Source organism: Penaeus vannamei, chromosome 5, assembly GCF_042767895.1.
Source record: "Penaeus vannamei isolate JL-2024 chromosome 5, ASM4276789v1, whole genome shotgun sequence".
NCBI lineage: Eukaryota > Metazoa > Arthropoda > Malacostraca > Decapoda > Penaeidae > Penaeus > Penaeus vannamei.
The window spans coordinates 1,661,548-1,672,318 of NC_091553.1; the positions used below are offsets into that span (position 1 = coordinate 1,661,548).

Genomic DNA, 10,771 nt, shown 5'->3' on the forward strand with positions numbered 1-10,771 from the left:
ACACAACCATAAATCCGTATACACGATATATGCATGTCCGGGTAAAGAAAATAAGTGTATTTAAAGAATTACAACTCATCACTAACAAGGAAAGGTTAGGAATGCCATAATCAATATATTCATATTCCTGTATTCCTCCAAGGCAGATTTTCATAACACTTTTCTGTCATAGTTCAGGTGAAGCTCAGATTGGGAAATATACTAAACTGACTAAAAATAAATAATGATAAAAAAGTATTCATATCAAATAGACACTTTATAGTAGTCACTGGCTGTTCAGCTAAAAAGTATAAAAAATATACACTTTAAATACTAATTTGCCTGTGGCTCCACTGCTCATGAGATTTTCCAAAATGATAAAAATCATTACAACTTCGTTCACAACTATCCACGTATACAAACACAACATAACCACAAATATAAATTTTACATTTATATAGATATCTAATTCAGCATGTAAAAACAATAGTGGAATGTGAATTTATAATATTCACTGGCAAGTGCAATTATGTCCCTGTTTGTCGATGTGTCAATGACAGTGCCTGGTCAAAACCATCAATGTCAACATGATTACACATAAAGAGGTTCACCTGGGGATTCCCTACAAATTACTGGAGGTGGCTGTTCATGACATAAAGATATTAGGAAATGACAATCACCTTCACTTTCAAGTTACATATACACATACACTCGTGTATACATATATACACATATATACATACTTATCTAGTTACATACCGATTCAAAAATAATGCATGCATGAATGAATGAATGTATGCATATGTATGTTTATATCCATATCAAATCTATATGAACACACACAATTACATATACATACATATAAATATATACATATACATACATATGAAAAATATTAGATATTTCACTCACAAGGCATGGTCGGGCAGGCTATAACTGACACTGCATTCAGATTCTCGTCTACCGCTGAAGCGCACCATCTACCGCTCACTGTCTCCCTGTTTATCACTCCTCCTTCTCCCTCCATTTCGATTGTCTCCTCCATCCCTTCTTCACCAACGCATCCACTCACGATTTCTCCATTGTGTCGGAAGGGAACACATGCTGTGGCGTTCACTGGTGGCTGTTCACTTGGAGCTGAGGGTAAGGTATACAGTTCATTATCTAAACACAAAAGGACAAATGCTTAAATTCGGGTTCATATCTAACTCTTTTAAGTTTATAGCTTATAGGAAAACGATTGTCTAATACTGGCATTTTTTATCAAATGCTATGGAATGTTTATCATAAAGTTTTATCAGAAAATGTTCAAAGTATTATGAAATGACATTGACAACAAATATATATACACACATGAATATATATATGTATCAGCATACAGTACTGGGATGTGAATTTATAGTATTCACAGGTAAGTGCATTTATGTCTGTATGTGTCGAGGAGTGTCACTGACAGTACATGGTCAAAACCACCAATGTCAACATGATCACACATAAGAGGTTCACATTCTCACCTAGGGATTCGCTGGAGGTTACTGAAGGTGGCAGTTCAATTACAGCTGAAAGGGAAAATATGATTTTTAAAAGGATAAGTATCTATGAGAAATCAAGATATTCGGAAATGACAAAGACCTTCATTTTCTTCTCGCATACCAATGCACACACTCAAATAAATATACATACATATGAGTATATATGCATATATATGTACATAATGTATATATGTATACATTTCTCTTATCCCTTAATTCACTCATTATAGAAAATAAATAAATGCATAAACAGATGTTTATATGTATGTATGTATATGTATAGACACACATATTTATATATATATGAAATTTAACGTACGAGGCATGGTCGGGCAGGCTATAACTGACACTGCATTCAGATTCTCGTCTACCGCTGAGGCGCACCATCTGCCACTCACTGTCTCCCTGTTTATCACTCCTCCTTCTCCCTCCATTTCGATTGTCTCCTCCACCCCTTCTTCACCAACGCATCCGCTCACAATTTCACCATCGTGTCGGAAGGGAACACATTCAGTGGCGTTTACTGGTGGCTGTTCACTTGGAGCTGGGGGTAAGGTATATAGTTTATCATCTAAACACAAAAATTTGAATGCTAAAATTCGGGTACATATCTAAGCTTAGTGGAAAATGATTGTCTAATACTAGCATTTTTTCTTAAAGCCTATAGAATCATTAAGTTTTATCAGAAAATGTTCAAAGTATTATGAAATGACATTAAGAACAAATATATATAAGTATATATATATATATATATATATATATATATATATATATATATATATATATATATATATATATATATATATATATATATATATATACATATATGTACATACAGATATCTAAATCAGCATACAGGACTGGGATATGAATTTATAGTATTCCCTGGTAACGGCATTTCTGTCCGTGTGTCTCGATAAGTGTCACTGACAGTGCATGGTCAAAACCACAAATGTCAACATGATCACACACAAGAGGTTCACATTCTCACCTGGGGATTCGCTGGAACTTATTGAAGGTAACACTCCTTTAAGTTTATAGCTTATCGGAAAACAATTATGCTTAATAATAGCATTTTCTCTCAAATCCTATAGAATCCTTATCATTCAGTTTTATCAGAAAATTTTCAAAGTATTATGAAATGACGTTGAGAACAAATATATATATATATATATACATGAATATAATAAATATACACATATACGAGTATATATATAAATATATATATATATATATATATATATATATATATATATATATATATATATATATATATATATATGCACAAACACAAACACGTAGTTTACATTTTCATCATTCGTGACTATATCACTCCAATGTTCAAAATAAACTATTTGTTTACTAAATCAAAATTCACGAACTTATTGTTGGCAGTCTTCTCTGTTTACACATGTTTGTGTATACATAAAACTATTGACACAAATGCATACTGTTTGCATTCATGTGAATATGCACCTATGAGAACTGGGTTAAAAAAAGGTTCACTGCCTCACCTGTGGCCGTAGTGGCAGCGCCCACTGGTGGTTCTTCGGGTGGAGCTGGGAAGGAAACATCCACTTTCGACAGATATGAAAATAATAAAAACAAGAGCTGCCCAAGATGAACAATTACCTTGAAAATTATATTCTACGATAATTTATGGATTTTTTGCTATGAGAATAAAACTTATACTCTAACATACATAATAACAATGTATATAAAGGCACATCTACACTAGCATACATATAGCTATATATATTGTATATATATTTTTTCTTTTCTTTCTCTCCCCTTCTGTCACAGCTGAGGGGAAGATCAATATTTCCTGATAAACAAATATGACAACTATTATCTCTAAACCTACTACTCTAGGAAGTAGGATCATGTTACAGAAATTGCACAATCAACAATTTAAATAACAATTATACTTATAAAGACAAATATAAAGCAATCAACTTTGCATTTTGTCAATTTTCCGTCACTTACGAGCCATTTCCGGACACATTATAATCTTCCTGGCATTCAAATTCTCGTCCACTTCGGAGACGCACCATCTGTGGCTCTGGGTCAACTTAAACTTCGCTCCTCCCTCTCCCACCAACTCAAATGTCTCCACCTTCCCTTCCTCGCCAAGGCATCCGCTCACGATTTCCTCTCCGTAGCGGAAGGGAACGCACCCACTACTTTCTGAAGGTGGCTCTTCCGTTTCAGCTGAGGCTGGGAAAAGGATTTCCTTTTATATTACATAGCGAAAAAAATAAATGTGTATTTGTATTCAATATATTCCTTTTTACATCAAAATGACATGGGAATCATCTTCAAATTCAGAGATGTCGCGGCCGAAAGATCTAGAGACTACTGTAAAGTATACACGGGTTTACGTAATGCTTTCCTACCTTCATACTCATATGTACTAGTGGTCTCTAGCGGTGATTCTGTTACATCTGAAAGGGTAAAACGCATTCTAATAAAAAAGGACAAACATATCTGAAACTGGCATTTTTCATACCTTTAAATCAAACAGAAAAATATCGAGAAGGTCGGATATGATCATGAACACAAGCGGTATCATCAAAGTTTTGAAAAAAAAAAAAATAAATAAATAAATAAATATATAAATAAAATAAAATAAAGAGCACTGTATGTTTCTTAATTCAAAATGCTATTAGAAAGGCACATACACTTCTCTTATTTAACATTATATGAAACCCACACATATATAGATATTATTTCCTTGTTCCCCTTTTTTCCCTCTACCTCCTGCCACAACTAAGGGAGAAAAGACAAACATTTGTTGATATAACATAAAACATACACTCATTTATAAAATTACGTAATCAACAACACCTACCGATTCATAAATAATGCATGCATGAATGAATGAATGTATGCATATGTATGTTTATATCTATATCAAATATATATGAACACACAATTACATATACATATAAACATATACATACATATGAAAAATAATAGATATTTCACTTACGAGGCATGGTCGGGCAGGCTATAACTGACACTGCATTCAGATTCTCGTCTACCGCTGAGGCGCACCATCTGCCGCTCACTGTCTCCCTGTTTATCACTCCTCCTTCTCCCTCCATTTCGATTGTCTCCTCCACCCCTTCTTCGCCAACACATCCGCTCACGATTTCTCCATCGTGTCGGAAAGGAACACATTCACTGCCGTTCACTGGTGGCTGTTCACTTGGAGCTGAGGGAAATGTGTGAACTCAATTCTCTCAACTCTGTTATTAGGATTTACACAATGACCGACAGAAATTCGGATTTATATCTAAGACACTCCTATAATTCATATGAATGATGTCTTTCAAATACAAGAGATGTATTTTATCGGTGTCAAATATATCTTCATAAGAAATACATGCATTTCTAACCAAGATATATTCGAAACTGGTCAAGTGCTACCCTTGTAATGTGATGATATTCATTCCCATTCATACCTTTTCTACTCCTTTAATTTTATAGCTTAGAGGGCGAGTATGTCTAATACTGGCAATCTGACTCAAATCCTATAGAATCCTTATTATGAAGTTATATCAGAATATGTTCAAAGTATTATGAAAATGCATTAAATATGTATATATATATATATATATATATATATATATATATATATATATATATATATATATATATATATATATATGTATGTACAAATATATACATCTAGAGAGAGATTAAAGGAATTTCAACTTCCATTACTAGGGTTTATATAACTACACAAACACACATACGTCTATATATATAAATCTCAACCCATGCGATCGCATCTATATATAATGTATGCGCAAATGTCAGAAAAAAATGAGTAGTACTGGAGTATAATCCCCTTACGATACACGGTTGGGCACGGAATAATAGATCGTATATTCTGGTAACTGTCTACTTCTGAGGCGCACCATCTGCTGATCGGCATCCACCTGTAGATCACTCCTTCTCTCTCCGCCTCAATTATCTCCTCCTTCCCTCAATAGATTCCTTAGCATGACTTCAAATGGGTGTGGGATTCGCTTTCAAACTCATAAATTACCGGGCAAAACATCTATACATTACCAATATATACATGGGTTTACATAATGCTTTCCTACCTTCATACACAATCGGTCCTGAGTGTGGCCCTGGGGTTACTAACGGTGGCTGTTCAGTTACGGCTGAAACGGTAAAACGTCTTCTAATAGAAAGGACAAACATATCTCATACTAGCACTTTTGATACTTATTGGATCAAATAGAAAAGAATCAAGAAATTCCAATATGACTATGAATTTTACAAATCTATTCACACTCACACAACCATAAATCCGTATACACGATATATGCATGTCCGGGTAAAGAAAATAAGTGTATTTAAAGAATTACAACTCATTACTAACAAGGAAAGGTTAGGAATGCCATAATCAATATATTCATATTCCTGTATTCCTCCAAGGCAGATTTTCATAACACTTTTCTGTCATAGTTCAGGTGAAGCTCAGATTGGGAAATATACTAAACTGACTAAAAATAAATAATGATAAAAATGTATTCATATCAAATAGACACTTTTATAGTAGTCACTGGCTGTTCAGCTAAAAAGTATAAAAAATATACACTTTAAATACTAATTTGCCTGTGGCTCCACTGCTCATGAGATTTTCCAAAATGATAAAAATCATTACAACTTTGTTCACAACTATCCACGTATACAAACACAACATAACCACAAATATAAATTTTACATTTATATAGATATCTAATTCAGCATGTAAAAACAATAGTGGAATGTGAATTTATAATATTCACTGGCAAGTGCAATTATGTCCCTGTTTGTCGATGTGTCAATGACAGTGCCTGGTCAAAACCATCAATGTCAACATGATTACACATAAAGAGGTTCACCTGGGGATTCCCTACAAATTACTGGAGGTGGCTGTTCATGACATAAAGATATTAGGAAATGACAATCACCTTCACTTTCAAGTTACATATACACATACACTCGTGTATACATATATACACATATATACATACTTATCTAGTTACATACCGATTCAAAAATAATGCATGCATGAATGAATGAATATATGCATATGTATGTTTATATCCATATCAAATCTATATGAACACACACAATTACATATACATACATATAAATATATACATATACATACATATGAAAAATAATAGATATTTCACTCACAAGGCATGGTCGGGCAGGCTATAACTGACACTGCATTCAGATTCTCGTCTACCGCTGAAGCGCACCATCTACCGCTCACTGTCTCCCTGTTTATCACTCCTCCTTCTCCCTCCATTTCGATTGTCTCCTCCATCCCTTCTTCACCAACGCATCCACTCACGATTTCTCCATTGTGTCGGAAGGGAACACATGCTGTGGCGTTCACTGGTGGCTGTTCACTTGGAGCTGAGGGTAAGGTATACAGTTCATTATCTAAACACAAAAGGACAAATGCTTAAATTCGGGTTCATATCTAACTCTTTTAAGTTTATAGCTTATAGGAAAACGATTGTCTAATACTGGCATTTTTTATCAAATGCTATGGAATGTTTATCATAAAGTTTTATCAGAAAATGTTCAAAGTATTATGAAATGACATTGACAACAAATATATATACACACATGAATATATATATACGCATACAGTACTGGGATGTGAATTTATAGTATTCACAGGTAAGTGCATTTATGTCTGTATGTGTCGAGGAGTGTCACTGACAGTACATGGTCAAAACCACCAATGTCAACATGATCACACATAAGAGGTTCACATTCTTACCTGGGGATTCGCTGGAGGTTACTGAAGGTGGCAGTTCAATTACAGCTGAAAGGGAAAATATGATTTTTAAAAGGATAAGTATCTATGAACAATCAAGATATTCGGAAATGACAAAGACCTTCATTTTCTTCTCGCATACCAATGCACACACTCAAATAAATATACATACATACGAGGATATATGCATATATATGTATATAGTATATATATGTATACATTTCTCTTATCCCTTAATTCACTCATTATAGAAAATAAATAAATGCGTAAATAGATGTTTATATGTATGTATGTATATGTATAGACACACATATTTATATATATATGAAATTTAACGTACGAGGCATGGTCGGGCAGGCTATAACTGACACTGCATTCAGATTCTCGTCTACCGCTGAGGCGCACCATCTGCCACTCACTGTCTCCCTGTTTATCACTCCTCCTTCTCCCTCCATTTCGATTGTCTCCTCCACCCCTTCTTCACCAACGCATCCGCTCACAATTTCACCATCGTGTCGGAAGGGAACACATTCAGTGGCGTTTACTGGTGGCTGTTCACTTGGAGCTGGGGGTAAGGTACATAGTTTATCATCTAAACACAAAAAGTCGAATGCTAAAATTCGGGTACATATCTAAGCTTACAGCTTAGTGGAAAATGATTGTCTAATACTAGCATTTTTTCTTAAAGCCTATAGAATCATTAAGTTTTATCAGAAAATGTTCAAAGTATTATGAAATGACATTAAGAACAAATATATATAAGTATGTATATATATATATATACATATATGTACATACAGATATCTAAATCAGCATACAGGACTGGGATATGAATTTATAGTATTCCCTGGTAACGGCATTTCTGTCCGTGTGTCTCGATAAGTGTCACTGACAGTGCATGGTCAAAACCACAAATGTCAACATGATCACACATAAGAGGTTCACATTCTCACCTGGGGATTCACTGGAACTTATTGAAGGTAACACTCCTTTTAGTTTATAGCTTATCGGAAAACGATTATGCTTAATAATAGCATTTTCTCTCAAATCCTATAGAATCCTTATCATTCAGTTTTATCAGAAAAATTTCAAAGTATTATGAAATGATGTTGAGAACAAATATATATATATACACATGAATATAATAGATATACACATATACGAGTATATATATATATATATATATATATATATATATATATATATATATATATATATATATATATATATATATATATGCACAAACACAAACACGTAGTTTACATTTTCATCATTCGTGACTATATCACTCCAATGTTCAAAATAAACTATTTGTTTACTAAATCAAAATTCACAAACTTATTGTTGGCAGTCTTCTCTGTTTACACATGTTTGTGTATACATAAAACTATTGACACAAATGCATACTGTTTGCATTCATGTGAATATGCGCCTATGAGAACTGGGTTAAAAAAAGGTTCACTGCCTCACCTGTGGCCGTAGTGGCAGCGCCCACTGGTGGTTCTTCGGGTGGAGCTGGGAAGGAAACATCCACTTTCGACAGATATCAAAATAATAAAAACAAGAGCTGCCCAAGATGAACAATTACCTTGAAAATTATATTCTACGATAATTTTTGGATTTTTTGCTATGAGAATAAAACTTATACTCTAACATACATAATAACAATGTATATAAAGGCACATCTACACTAGCATACATATAGCTATATATATTGTATATATATTTTTTCTTTTCTTTCTCTCCCCTTCTGTCACAGCTGAGGGGAAGATCAATATTTCCTGATAAACAAATATGACAACTATTATCTCTAAACCTACTACTCTAGGAAGTAGGATCATGTTACAGAAATTGCACAATCAACAATTTAAATAACAATTATACATTAACTTATAAAGACAAATATAAAGCAATCAACTTTGCATTTTGTCAATTTTCCGTCACTTACGAGCAAATTCCGGACACATTATAATCTTCCTGGCATTCAAATTCTCGTCCACTTCGGAGACGCACCATCTGTGGCTCTGGGTCAACTTAAACTTCGCTCCTCCCTCTCCCACCAACTCAAATGTCTCCACCTTCCCTTCCTCGCCAAGGCATCCGCTCACGATTTCCTCTCCGTAGCGGAAGGGAACGCACCCACTACTTTCTGAAGGTGGCTCTTCCGTTTCAGCTGAGGCTGGGAAAAGGATTTCCTTTTATATTACATTGCGAAAAAAATAAATGTGTATTTGTATTCAATATATTCCTTTTTACATCAAAATGACATGGGAATCATCTTCAAATTCAGAGATGTCGCGGCCGAAAGATCTAGAGACTACTGTAAAGTATACACGGGTTTACTTAATGCTTTCCTACCTTCATACTCATATGTACTAGTGGTCTCTAGCGGCGATTCTGTTACATCTGAAAGGGTAAAACGCATTCTAATAAAAAAGGACAAACATATCTGAAACTGGCATTTTTCATACCTTTAAATCAAACAGAAAAATATCGAGAAGGTCGGATATGATCATGAACACAAGCGGTATCATCAAAGTTTTGAAAAAAAAAAAAAAATAAATAAATAAATAAATATATAAATAAAATAAAATAAAGAGCACTGTATGTTTCTTAATTCAAAATGCTATTAGAAAGGCACATACACTTCTCTTATTTAACATTATATGAAACCCACACATATATAGATATTATTTCCTTGTTTCCCTTTTTTCCCTCTACCTCCTGCCACAACTAAGGGAGAAAAGACAAACATTTGTTGATATAACATAAAACATACACTCATTTATAAAATTACGTAATCAACAACACCTACCGATTCATAAATAATGCATGCATGAATGAATGAATGTATGCATATGTATGTTTATATCTATATCAAATATATATGAACACACAATTACATATACATATAAACATATACATACATATGAAAAATAATAGATATTTCACTTACGAGGCATGGTCGGGCAGGCTATAACTGACACTGCATTCAGATTCTCGTCTACCGCTGAGGCGCACCATCTACCGCTCACTGTCTCCCTGTTTATCACTCCTCCTTCTCCCTCCATTTCGATTGTCTCCTCCACCCCTTCTTTGCCAACACATCCACTCACGATTTCTCCATCGTGTCGGAAGGGAACACATGCTGTGGCGTTCACTGGTGGCTGTTCACTTGGAGCTGAGGGTAAGGTATACAGTTCATTATCTAAACACAAAAGGACAAATGCTTAAATTCGGGTTCATATCTAACTCTTTTAAGCTTATAGCTTATAGGAAAACGATTGTCTAATACTGGCATTTTTTATCATAAAGTTTTATCAGAAAATGTTCAAAGTATTATGAAATGACATTGACAACAAATATATATATACACACATGAATATATATATATCAGCATACAGTACTGGGATGTGAATTTATAGTATTCACAGGTAAGTGCATTTATGTCACTGATAGT

The 10,771-nt window shown here is 34.0% G+C and overlaps 2 protein-coding genes across 2 annotated transcripts; both read right to left on the reverse strand.

The window, feature by feature from the left end:
• Positions 1–1,425: 1,425 nt before the first annotated feature.
• Positions 1,426–5,440, reverse strand: LOC113802065 (uncharacterized). Its single transcript, XM_070122288.1, has 7 exons — positions 5,425–5,440; positions 4,504–4,728; positions 3,908–3,955; positions 3,498–3,728; positions 3,026–3,070; positions 1,831–2,055; positions 1,426–1,538 (listed from the first exon to the last, which is right to left on the reverse strand). The coding sequence occupies exons 1-7, from the start codon at positions 5,438–5,440 to the stop codon at positions 1,426–1,428; spliced, it is 903 nt and encodes a 300-aa protein (XP_069978389.1).
• Positions 5,441–7,246: 1,806 nt separating this feature from the next.
• LOC113802064 (uncharacterized) lies at positions 7,247–10,755 on the reverse strand. Its single transcript, XM_070122289.1, has 7 exons — positions 10,719–10,755; positions 10,268–10,492; positions 9,670–9,717; positions 9,260–9,490; positions 8,782–8,826; positions 7,652–7,876; positions 7,247–7,359 (listed from the first exon to the last, which is right to left on the reverse strand). The coding sequence occupies exons 1-7, from the start codon at positions 10,753–10,755 to the stop codon at positions 7,247–7,249; spliced, it is 924 nt and encodes a 307-aa protein (XP_069978390.1).
• Positions 10,756–10,771: the final 16 nt, after the last annotated feature.

What these genes read in the sequence shown, in the direction of transcription:
- LOC113802065 (XM_070122288.1), bottom strand. An exon ending in TAGTACATATGAGTATGAAG is followed by an intron (nt 3,729 to 3,907) that starts GTAGGAAAGCAT and finishes TCCTTTTCCCAG; the next exon opens with CCTCAGCTGAAACGGAAGAG. An exon ending in AATGTGTCCGGAAATGGCTC is followed by an intron (nt 3,071 to 3,497) that starts GTAAGTGACGGA and finishes TTTCCTTCCCAG; the next exon opens with CTCCACCCGAAGAACCACCA.
- LOC113802064 (XM_070122289.1), bottom strand. Translation starts at nt 10,755, where the DNA reads ATGCACTTACCTGTGAATACTATAAATTCACATCCCA. An exon ending in AGCCTGCCCGACCATGCCTC is followed by an intron (nt 9,718 to 10,267) that starts GTAAGTGAAATA and finishes TTACCCTTTCAG; the next exon opens with ATGTAACAGAATCGCCGCTA. An exon ending in AATGTGTCCGGAATTTGCTC is followed by an intron (nt 8,827 to 9,259) that starts GTAAGTGACGGA and finishes TTTCCTTCCCAG; the next exon opens with CTCCACCCGAAGAACCACCA.